The 11,449-nt window shown below is 44.4% G+C and overlaps 1 protein-coding gene across 1 annotated transcript in view; it reads right to left on the reverse strand.

Annotated features, from left to right (window-relative positions):
- LOC103391332 (connector enhancer of kinase suppressor of ras 2) overlaps positions 1 to 11,449 on the reverse strand; it is a 39,250-nt gene that overhangs the window by 9,683 nt on the left and 18,118 nt on the right. The window contains exons 6-13 of the mRNA XM_008327556.3: positions 8,914 to 9,033; positions 8,207 to 8,266; positions 8,036 to 8,104; positions 6,380 to 6,526; positions 2,512 to 2,639; positions 2,194 to 2,399; positions 1,423 to 1,509; positions 116 to 324 (exon numbers count right to left, since the gene is read on the reverse strand). Coding sequence (XP_008325778.1) covers positions 116 to 324; positions 1,423 to 1,509; positions 2,194 to 2,399; positions 2,512 to 2,639; positions 6,380 to 6,526; positions 8,036 to 8,104; positions 8,207 to 8,266; positions 8,914 to 9,033 — 1,026 coding nt within the window. The remainder of the gene's footprint in view (positions 1 to 115; positions 325 to 1,422; positions 1,510 to 2,193; positions 2,400 to 2,511; positions 2,640 to 6,379; positions 6,527 to 8,035; positions 8,105 to 8,206; positions 8,267 to 8,913; positions 9,034 to 11,449) is intronic.

Here is an 11,449-nt window from a genome sequence, read left to right on the forward strand (position 1 = left end):
GCTGCCTGACTGACTGACTGGCTGGCTGACTGACTGACTGGATCATGTGATCATTAGCTCACAAACCCAGTACGCCACAGGGACACTGACAGTCCAGCAGCAGGTGTGTACATACAGGCAGAGGCTCAGGCGGCTGGTCCAGGCGCAGGGTGGACGACAGCAGGGAGGGGCTGATGGGAAAGCTGGGGCTGCTGGGATTGCGACTCTTGCGCCGAGAGCGTCTGGTGGAATCCCGCCGACTCTCTCTGCCCAGTCCCTCGGGCTCCTCCTCGATCACCAGGATCTTGTCATCGCTAAGGTAACGCAGCAGGGAGTTGTCTGAATCTGTGGAGACAGATGGGCAGGATAAAAAGAGCTGACAACAGAGAGAGGAATCCACAGGAGGAGGAGGAGGAGGAGGAAATCATGGAACGTCTTGAAGGAGTTCTACCACTGAAACAGATCACAGCAAAAAAAGAAAAAGAAAACCCAAATATGAAAGATTCACCTTGTGGCCCTGATGATGAAGTTGAAAAAAAAATAAGTGTACCGTGTAAAAAAAAAAAAGTGTGCCGTGATAATGTAGATGTTTTTTTTTTCTCTGAGGTCAGTTTAAATGTGTTTATTATTATTTTTTAATACCTACCTCAAGATGTCGCTAAATTTAGCTTTTGTACTACAGTAATTCCTGGATATTTCCTTGTAAGCATACATATATATATAAACAAATTACAGTAGTACAAATGTTTCCTTCTGTTTTTATTCTTCTATTTTTTTCTCACCTATTGCATCACATACATAGTTTAACACAAGCCTCGCTGCGTTTGCTGATTCTGCATAAAAGTGAACAGAAATACGGGGCGGGGGGAGGTGTACGATCCTGTGGGAGTGCTCTGCTGCTCCTGTTGTTGCAAAGTACAGAAAAAGAGTAGGAGGAAGACAAGGATTTTTTTTTATTTATTATTTTTACATTGGACTTTAAAAAGGGACATTTCAAAAATAAGGCTTTACGTGTATGTTGCTGGAGGGACAGAGTTTGTCTGGACTGGAAACGTCAAGGATTTTAAGTGATGTTTATTTTGGTGGTTCAGCGGACCATATTTGGCCCACGACCCCCTAGTTGATAACCACTGGGTATACAGGATATGAAGTGCTTTGAGCGACAGTAGAAAGTAGAAAGGCTGTGGTCCAGCACAGACTGCTGTGTCTTGGTTTTTGGTCATAGACTTGAACTCTGAGAAGGTTCTACACAAACGACCCGGTTCCGTCCCAGAACACAGGATACATGACTGAACCACATGTATCCTCACACAGCCACAGCACCACGGACAACCAGGGAATGAGCTGGAATGTGTTGAGCTGACGATGGAGTAAAGCACGACACCTCTTTATGCTGACAGTGTGTGTGAGTGTGTGAGTGTGTGTGTGTGTGAGTGTGTGTACCTCGACTCCCTCTCTTGCCCATGCTGGGGTCCTTGACCTCGGCCATCCAGTTATATTCAGGGGGCATGGAAACGGGTCTGTGGTCACCTAGAAGGACCAATCAGCAATCAGAGAGTGGGCTGTAAGTGGGCGTGTCTGGTGAAGGCAGTGACTGAGAGACAGCGGGGGAGACAGCTGGGGGTGAGACAGAGTGAGTGGAGGTGAGGGAATAAGTTTGAAATCCTCCTGAGGAACTGCATGCGTACGTTTGTTTGCTGTGGGTTTTGATCCTGATCCTGAGACCAGACAAAGAAGGAGGTTCAAGAATTTCAAAATAAAATCTGTTCCATTTACATTGATTTTACTAATGGTTGTACGTTATTATCTGATGTTTATTTTTGGAATCCAGCTTGGTGGGTTTGTCGGGCCTTTAAAAACCGAGCCGATGTTCACTGCTGTAGGAGCAAATTTTAAAAATCTTTTCAGGTAGAAGACGATGTTTGGGACAGCGTGTGAGACACGGGTGGATGGAGGGAGCTGGACACACACACGTGCTCTTGGACTGAACCTTTTGGCTTGTGATTAGTGATTCTGGGTGTGAACGTGTGCACGTGAGTAAGACACAGAAACACAAAAAGAAGCGGAGCCGTACGAGAGACGGACGTCTACGGAGGAGTGGTGTGAAAAAAAGATGAAAACACAATGACAGCAGTTCCTCAAAGGAAATTCAAACCGATGGAGTCGTGCGGCGGCGCCAGCATTCACACCACTTGACCGTGCACAGATCCATACCATGGGTGGGCGTCTTATCCCTCCGGCGCACCCCTGTGTTTCGGCCCCTGTCGTAGTCGGGACCTGGCGGTCCGTCACCCTCCAGCAGGGAGAAATACTGACCGCTGTCCTGGTCCAGGTAGTAACTGACCGCCTCGGAGCCTTTGGAGCCGGACTGGGAGCCGTAGCGGTTGATGTCGTCACATGACATCAGGCCCATCTCCTCCCTGTCGAGAGCAGAGCCGTCGTCAGGGGCCGTGATCATCACCATCACCATCACAGCTGAATCACAACAATAAACAGTCGAAAAACACGAGACACGAGACACGAGTCTCTGACCTGGTGCTGTAGAGTCCAGAGACCGGGGACAGAATGTACACGTCCTGCATGCTGGGGGCGTCCATTTTGGAAATGCCTAAAGTTCCACCAGGTGTGGGGGAGGTGTTGGTGGGACTGGTGGGCATCGGCTAGGACGAGAAGACCAAAAAAAAAAAGACATTTGTTATGGTTAATATTAACGAGCAGTGGGAATTATGACGTTTGAATTCAACGTGGGTCAGTGAAGAATCGGCGATACGATGTATATCACGATACAATATATTGATTTTTTTTCCCCTAGTGTAGCTGTAGTCCCAGTGTGATCCTAGTCTGAGACTCTGTTCCATCTGAACATCAGTTCCTAACACTGGAACAGAGGGATCTACATTTGGAATCACTAGAGAAGAAAGAAAAGAACAAGAACATGAACCAACACCAGGAATATTGGACTGGGAATTGGTGAGAAAAAAATCAATAATTGATGAAGGAGGAGATGGAAATATTGCGATATTTCAGTGTATTGATATTTTCTTACAACGATTCTTCTTTGGGCTGAAATACTCAGCCCTAATTCAGTGAGAAGAACGTGGTGAACGGTCCAACACCAGGAGGAGGAACCCGTCCTCTGTGCTCTCTCTCTCTCTCTCACTCACAGACCTCTGTTACAGAGATACAAAGGTCCTCCGTTCCGACCATCTCCATCTTTCCCTTCCTCTGCTGTGCAGAAGCGTTACAGTTCGGTCATTTTGTCTCCAGCCTCTTCAGTCACACCAGGCTCTCTCTCTCTCTCTCTCTCCGTGTCTGTTCTCATGACAACCCTTTCTCTCTCATCCTCCATCCTCCCCTCTTACCTCCCTACCTCCACCCTGCAGGAGAAAGAAGCCTCCGTGTGGGTCGCTCTCAGCTTTCTCTCATAACGTCACAAAAAAAAAAAAAAAAAAAATTAACTGCATTCATTGTCAGAGGGAACAGCTGGGACCGTATGTATAGTTAAACGTCACAACCCCCCCTCACTCCCCCCTCACTCCCCCTCTTGATACTGAGGATTCCCAGAAATGGATTGTTTTGCCGTACATCTGAAGAGGCCAATTAATTAATTTTCAAGAGAGGGGGGAGAGGGGGGAGAGGGGCGAGTGTGGACGGAATTCATAAACAGTCACGAAGCTCCAACGACGGAGAGGCAGCGTTCTCATTAAGGAAGTCCAGTGTTTCATCATTTTATCAACAGTGTGTTAGTGGAACTCAGATCCCAAAGTTCCCTGCCTGCATCCTCAGGCCTCCATTCTATCATCACTCCCCCCGTTTGCCCCCCCACTCCGACCAGACCTCCTTTAATGATGGTCTTTCAGAGCAGGGAGCCTTCATTATACATCATACAAAGGATGTAAAAAAAACAAACCAAGTGTGAGAGAAACCGTAAGGAAGCAGGACGCAGTCAGGGAAGTGCACGTGGAGTCGGGGCAGCAGTGGAGTGTGTGGTGACTGGAGCTGTGAGTGAAAACAGTAATTTAGTCATTTACAGCCCACTGCTGTCTGTCAAGAAAAATGGTGAGGGGGGGGGGGCTTCTACAGCTGGACAAAATCCAGGCTGTTTAAAAAAACAACAACAACAACAACAAAAATCAACCAAGAAATCGGTGTTAGCTGGAAGATTAATACGTTTAAATTAAAACAATAAAACATAAAAAATGTATATAAAATATATATATTTTTAACTGCCCCTCTGATCTGCTTGGTCAACCATCTTCATATTTCTCTACACCACACTGTCCGTCATAGCAGATCTCACTACTGTCCTATGAAACTTTGTCTTAAAGTTTTGCTGCCATGTATCAAACATCAACCCAAAAAAAGATAAAAAATATTATAAATAAGACGAGACGATGATGACGTTCTAACCTGACCAGACACTGATTTTCAAATCGTCACCACTCAGAGTGTTTGTCAAAATATCTTCAGAACTACTGTCATCAGTCAGGGCTTCATTTTTTGGACTGAACAATTCCAAAAATGGGGGGAAAAAAAATTAACGCCGTAAATACACGATAATTTGCAGAGATAATTTGTTTCCTTTGGGAAATACTTCTTCAAATCCTCCTGATCAGTCGCCACGTTGGGCTCAATTTCACAGCAGTGCAGATATTTCTCCAAATTGCGTTTGGACATGAGTGGATGTGGCGTGCGTCGCTGTTTGTTTTGGAAATGTGTGCAACGACTGTTTGTATAATAAACCAACGAAACGAAACTTAGTTTCATTTTCAAGCTAACGAGCCGAACTGTAGGACTGACTTACAACAGGCCTGATCACACCAGCAGGGGATCCTCTTAGTTTTGAGATTAGTGCCACCTACTGGCGGGCAACAAAAAGCGAGGCTAAGAACGTGCCAGAATCTTTGTGTTTGTTTGACTTAATGTCACATTTTTGTGTCAGAATGTTTTGGTTTCGGTCAAGCTAAAATAGCACCATCTACAGTCCAAAGAAAGGCAGCTACATGTTAGTTGTTAAAATAAATATTTTTTTCCTTCAATCTCTGAGATGAGGTTCTGTTTCAGGATGATTTGTCCAGATCTGTCCGGAATGTTTACAAGAAAAACATTCCAAATAAGTAACAAAATAACACACGGCAACTGTTCAGCAGTACGTTCTGATTCAGTAAATGATCCTCAGCATTTGCTGAGTAGCAGTACTTTATTTCAGAGCGGCAGCGCTGCCCATAGCTGCTTATGAATAATTAAGAGCTTTAGTCTTCTGGAGAAAGAACAAATCTAAAGCTGCCTTTCGTCTGTTCACCCACAGATATTTAAGCGCTCTAATCACGGGCGGCTCATGGTGAGTTTGTGTGTTAGCAGCCAATACGGAGCCACCACAACAAAACAGGCTCAGTGTAACGGGTCGTCAAGACAGATATTTGGACACAGGAAGAGAGATTATACTCAGTATATACAGTATGATCAAAACAACAATACAGTTGATGTCGTGTTAAACTCTAGGTCCAGGATTTTTCTGATTTGGACACAGGAAGAGAGATTATACTATATAATTTTTTTGTTTAACATTATTGTTTTGGACAGACTCTCAAATAAATGAAAAAAATATATATATTTTTTTGTCCAACATTATTGTTTGATGTTTATTTTGAAATCCAGTCTCAGGCCGGATTGGACCGTTTGACGGGCCAGGTTTCGGTCCGCCAGCCGCCAGTTGATAAACACTACTCTACTACTTCTGGGTGTTTATAGTACATAGTGCAGTCGCTTATATATATAAGTGATTAGTGATTCCTATAATTTTAAAATAATATGTGATAAATTGACGAGTTTCAGAATCTGCAGTTCATCATTAAATGTTAAATATGTTTTCTTTTCGTATATTTTAAAATGGATATTTATTATATATTATATATATTGTGTTTGAGTGTATTAAACACTGTTGAGGCTCAGCTAGACTGTGATTGGATGAATCCTTCAGTTCCTATTAAAGATGTTTTTTTCTAGATTTTTTCTAGTCCTAATTTCGTGTAGTGAGACATAAGTAAACGCTACGATCTCTGACAATCGCAAGCTAAAATAGAACGCAGTGTGGGAGCAGGTGGTAAAAAGAGAGAGAAAGGTGAAGAGAAAGGAGGTCAGAACGAGATCGCAGCCGAGGAGCAGCTGAGAGCAAAGATCAAAGAGATGCATAAAACATGTAAATGAATCGACTGATGCAAAGATAAAAATAGCAGCCGTCGAGGTCCGACACGACCAGGACCAGAATCTGATTGGCCTTTGCTTCACCCCTCCATCTGTCCCTGCCAAATGTGTTCGTGCGGATCAGAACCGTTGAATGATTTCGATTGGTTCCTCCAGTCATGACTGTGATGACGTCGGTGATGAGCTGAGGTTTTACCTGCAGACCCAGTGGTTTCCAGCGAACGTTCCTGAGCAGAGCCGGGGTGGAGCTCAGGGTGTTCTGGGGCCGTTTCTTCAGCGTCAGGATGACTCCACACGGGTCCTCCCTCAGAGCGTTCACCAGGTTCTTCAGCTGCCAGCCCACCTGAACCACACACACACGGAGCCAACACTGCCAGCCCACCTGAACCACACACACACACACACGCAGCCAACAGAAATGTGTTGATATTTTTATAGAATTTTATATTAGAAAATAATCAACACAGATGAGGGTTTCCATGAAGGGTGGTGACACTTTTGAAAAGTGATTCTTTAAATATCAAAACCAATGTCAGAGATCAGGCTCAGAAACTTTCTCATAATAATAAAAAAAATTGAATAAGCTCCAAACTACCAACAATGTGAAAATTAAATATTTAAAAATGGAATACTGAATACGGTAGAGTTGTAAAATATGGAGGAGAGTGGGGGCGGGGGGCCAATCCTGGACCACTGGATGAAGGGAGCAACACTCTGGACCAGTCATCAGTAAATGGAACATCCCATAATATTGAATAATTAAGGAAGTACATACTAAATATCTAGTCTGTTTCCCTGAATTGACCAGAACTTCCAGCGTTTTTTGTGACCGATCACAAAACTTACAGCAGACAAAAAGATCCAAACACGGAACACCGACCCAGGAGGAAACAGGCAGAGGAAAATATTTTTTCTTTTTTTTTTTTTTTTTTAAACCCTGCTGCTGTGGTTTATTTATTTATTTATTTATTTGGATTCCTGGGGTCTTGATTACTTCTCCAGATTACATTATCATCACGTAATTACGCTGACACTTCAAACAATCAGTTTACTCCTGGAGGAAAAAAAATCCACACTTTGTTCCTCGTCAGAGACGTGGAGCTAAAAAAAAAAAAAAAAAAAAATGCAGGTCCCGTTTAGGATGTAGACTCCATACAACGACTTTAAATAAAACTTAAAAAAAGAAATTAAAATCTAAATCCACACACTACATCACTCCTTTTTATATTTTGAATCCATTTAAATCCATCACTGTCTTCACGTCTTCCTGGTTCATTCTCAAGGCTCACACTGACATCTATCACACACACACCTCACACACACACCTCACACACACACCTATCTCCCTGTGCTCTTCTCCACTCTGACAGTGAGGGATCAGAGTGGGTAAAGGTCGAGGTCAGGGAGTAAAACAGGAACAGGCTTGATCACGACCAGCAGGGTGCACTGTGCATGTCGCCAGGGGTAGGGGAGAGAGTGAGAGAGAGAGATTGACAGAGAGAGAGAGAGAGAGAGAGAGAGAGAGAGAGATAAGCTAACGATCAGAAATCAAACTTCATCTTCTTCTTTTGTAAACATGTCTAGGATCAGATCAGAAGAATCCTGTGGTGATACTTGGAGATAAAAATACTTTCGGAGACGGTTTTTGGAATTAAGAGATTAGAACTCTTCAGAAGCTCAAAAAAAAAAGAACAATGTATTTGTGTCCATTCTTCCTGAGACTGGTGATGCACTCAGAGTCTGTTCTACTTTTCCCTCATGTAAAAGGATAACAATACGAAACAGGACAGGGAGCACGGTGTCGCCCCTGCTGGTGGCAGACGTGTCCTGCACCTGTGTGTATTTAACTCACGACTGTCTGGTGGTTGACTTGGATCACCTCGTCCCCCGCGTGGATCTTCTTACACTGGTCTGCTGGAGACTGCACCGGCGGAAAGAGAGAGAGAGAGGGCGTTAGAGGGAGTAATTGTTACTGTGGAAGATGGTGGCGCTGTAGCTGCTGTGTGTGTGAAGAGAAGCTCACGTTTTCCGTGGTTCCAGTGATGACGTGGAGACCATCGTATGTCGACTTGATGTACATGCCCTGAGAGAGGACAGAGACTCTGGTTTCAAACAGATCATACTGTATACACACTGGATGTCAAACCCAAGGCCTGCGGGCCAAATACAGCCCGCTTATCACTTGGTGTGGCCCACCAGATTATGTCTAAAAATTGGTTAATTTTGAGGAGGGATGTCTGATAATGTCGGCTGATCGATATGATCCACCGACATAATAATAATAATAATTTGAACTTTATTGATCCCTGGCGCCAAGCATGTGGTTCTTCTGGGAATCAAACCCAGGACTCTATGCTCTCTTCCTCCGAGGCAAGCGTGCTAACCGCTACCGACAAAAACAAACTTCATTAACATCCAAGGGCGGGATTCAAACCCAGGCCTCCAGCTGAAGCATCAGCATCAGCATCATTAGCATAATTATGTAACATTGTTAAAAAACGTTATCAGTTTTTCCCTAAAAACAAACAGCAGAAATGAGGTGTTTGGACAATATCAGCATGTCAGATGTTGGAGATCCTTAATTTTGAGGCTTTAAAAAACTTGATCAAATAAAAAGATAAATAAAGGTTTCACAGCTCATTAAAAAAAACCTCGAACATTTGAAACAACCAACGACCAGATTTAAAGTAAATCCTTCATGACTTTTGCCGGTGTTCACTGCATCCTTACCAGGCCTTCGTTGGGCATGATGCTGGTGAGGTGGACCACCTCCAGGTGGGCGGACTGTGAGACCAGAGAGTCGGATGACAGAGAGATGATGTGGTCACAGATCCCTGCTAAGGTCTTACACTGAGAGGAAAGTGAGCGGAGAAAAAAAAAACAAAACAGAAAGTTATTGGTTGTGAGCCTCAGGGTGGCAGTAGAGGGTGAGAATGTAATCATTTCATCAGAATGTTCCAAATCACTCGCTTCATCACTGCCTCCACACAAACACACAACATTTCCCATCAGCCTGTCCGTGGGCATGCCCATAAGACACCGCGTCTCAGACACAGCGACGCGGCCGCGATGCTAAACGAGCCCCAGGCACCGAACGGCATTTCCTAACGGCTGAGTTACAAAAATCACATCTTATTTGGTGCTGACATTTGTAAAAAAAAAGACTTTTCTGCCATAACATGAACAAATCAATATCAGTCCTCTTTAAGAGGAAATTTATTTTTTAACAAATCAATATCAGTCCTCTTTAAGAGGGAATTTATTTTCCACGGTGTCTTTTTTACCTTTATCAGGTAGAAATACTGCATCTGCAACACGAACCTCTACAATCGGTTTTACCAAGATGAGTCAAACAGGATAAAACATCGTCTCTATGGTATCACGACATAATCGCAATATATTGTATTGTCGTCCCTGTATCGCAATTAAAAATCGTATTACCAGATAGATAGATAGATTTACTTTATTGATCCCAGGGTCAAGGAAAATTACAGATTTTTACCAACACACACTCCTAGTGTCAAATCAACCACGTGTCTCTGATCGTCAGACAGTCATGGAAACTTCGTACAAACGAGTGACTTTATCGTCAACAACATCAGCGTCGTCCAATCGCGGCCGTCTGACACACACGAACACACACTCGTTAGCTTTCACAAACAGAACCGAGTGACGGAGTCGTCACAAACACACACTCTTTTCTGGATTCGTACAAGCGTGACAGAGATGAACTCCACATGTAATCGTCTTTTAATCTCAATCCTAATGAGCAATTACCAGACGACGGTGAAGAAACCGGAGGAGATTTCTCACTCACACTCTCTCTCTCTCGTTTATTTTTCTCAGTTACTGTACACACACACAAAAACAGGTTTTGTGACATTTGATGAAAATAATAACGGATAATCTAACCTCTAATCCCTCAATCTTAATCCAATCTGACCCTAGTTCTATTCTAAACTCCACACTGGAGTTTGTAGGGACTGTTTGTGTGTTTGTGTGTGTGTGGTTCTCCAGCTGGGAGCTTCAGTAACTGATCAAGCTGTGGCCCAGCTTGTGGGTCAGTGGACTAATAGTCTGCACCTGGATTCAAACCAAGGCTGGGAGACAAAAGGACAGTCATCAGCATGGACGCTGAGCTCCTGTGGATCAGTCCAGTCCCTGGAGAGAACCAGGGTCCAGATTATAGAACCGGGGCCCAGAATATAGGACCCCGGGTCTATAATCTGGACCCTGGTCCACTAATCTGGACCCTGGTCCACTAATCTGGACCCTGGTCCAATAATCTGGACCCTGGTTCTATAATCCGGACCCTGGTTCTATAATCTGGAGCCTGGTTCTCCTGCAGCTCTGCCCACAGTCAGCTGTGATTAGTCCAGTCCAAACCAGGGCCCAGATTATAGAACCAGGGCCCATATTATAGAACCAGGGCCCAGATTATAGAACCAGGGTCCGGATTATAGAACCAGGGTCCAGATTATTGGACCAGGGTCCAGGTTATAGAACCAGGGTCCAGATTATTGGACCAGGGTCCAGGTTATAGAACCAGGGTCCAGATTATTGGACCAGGGTCCAGGTTATAGAACCAGGGTCCAGATTATTGGGACGTTAACTCACGTGACTGGCATCAAATTTAAAAGCACTGAAACACTGGGCCAGACGTGGTTCACTGCCAACTGGATTAAGTCTCCCTCACCCCCTCCCTCACCCGTCCCCTCCCCCCTCCCTCACCCTCTCCCTGTGAGCTTTATTCTTAATGAACTCACACATCCTCTCACATGCGTGCACTTTTAAATGCTAATACGCACGGAGCATAAACATGTGAAGGCAAATATAAGACAGGAACAGGACAGAGATTAAAGAAAGTGAGGAGGGAGGAGAGAGAGAGAGAGAGAGAGAGACCTAGAAAAGAAGGGAGGGGGGAGGTAGAGTCTGGGAGGACAGAAGGAGGAAAATAAGGGAATCGGAAAAAACACAACTAGGACAGTCTTACGTAATTCCTATCATCCCTGTGCATGTTCACACACACAAACACACACACTTGGACACACTTCACGCTTCATCAGACACACACATGCTCATATCTTATCAGGAGGGGTTCTTTTCTCTCTCTCTCTCTCTCTCTCACACACACACACTCCGGTCCCTGTTCTGTTTGCTGTAGGCTGTCGTCTGGAGCAGAGCAGGAGTGTGTTCTGTGTTTCTGAGCCGAGGCTCGTCGTCACACAGATATTACTACAGTAGCTGGGCCAGAGAGAACGGGGGG

Source organism: Cynoglossus semilaevis, chromosome 15 (assembly GCF_000523025.1).
Source record: "Cynoglossus semilaevis isolate Cse_v1.0 chromosome 15, Cse_v1.0, whole genome shotgun sequence".
Taxonomy (NCBI): Eukaryota; Metazoa; Chordata; class Actinopteri; order Pleuronectiformes; family Cynoglossidae; genus Cynoglossus; species Cynoglossus semilaevis.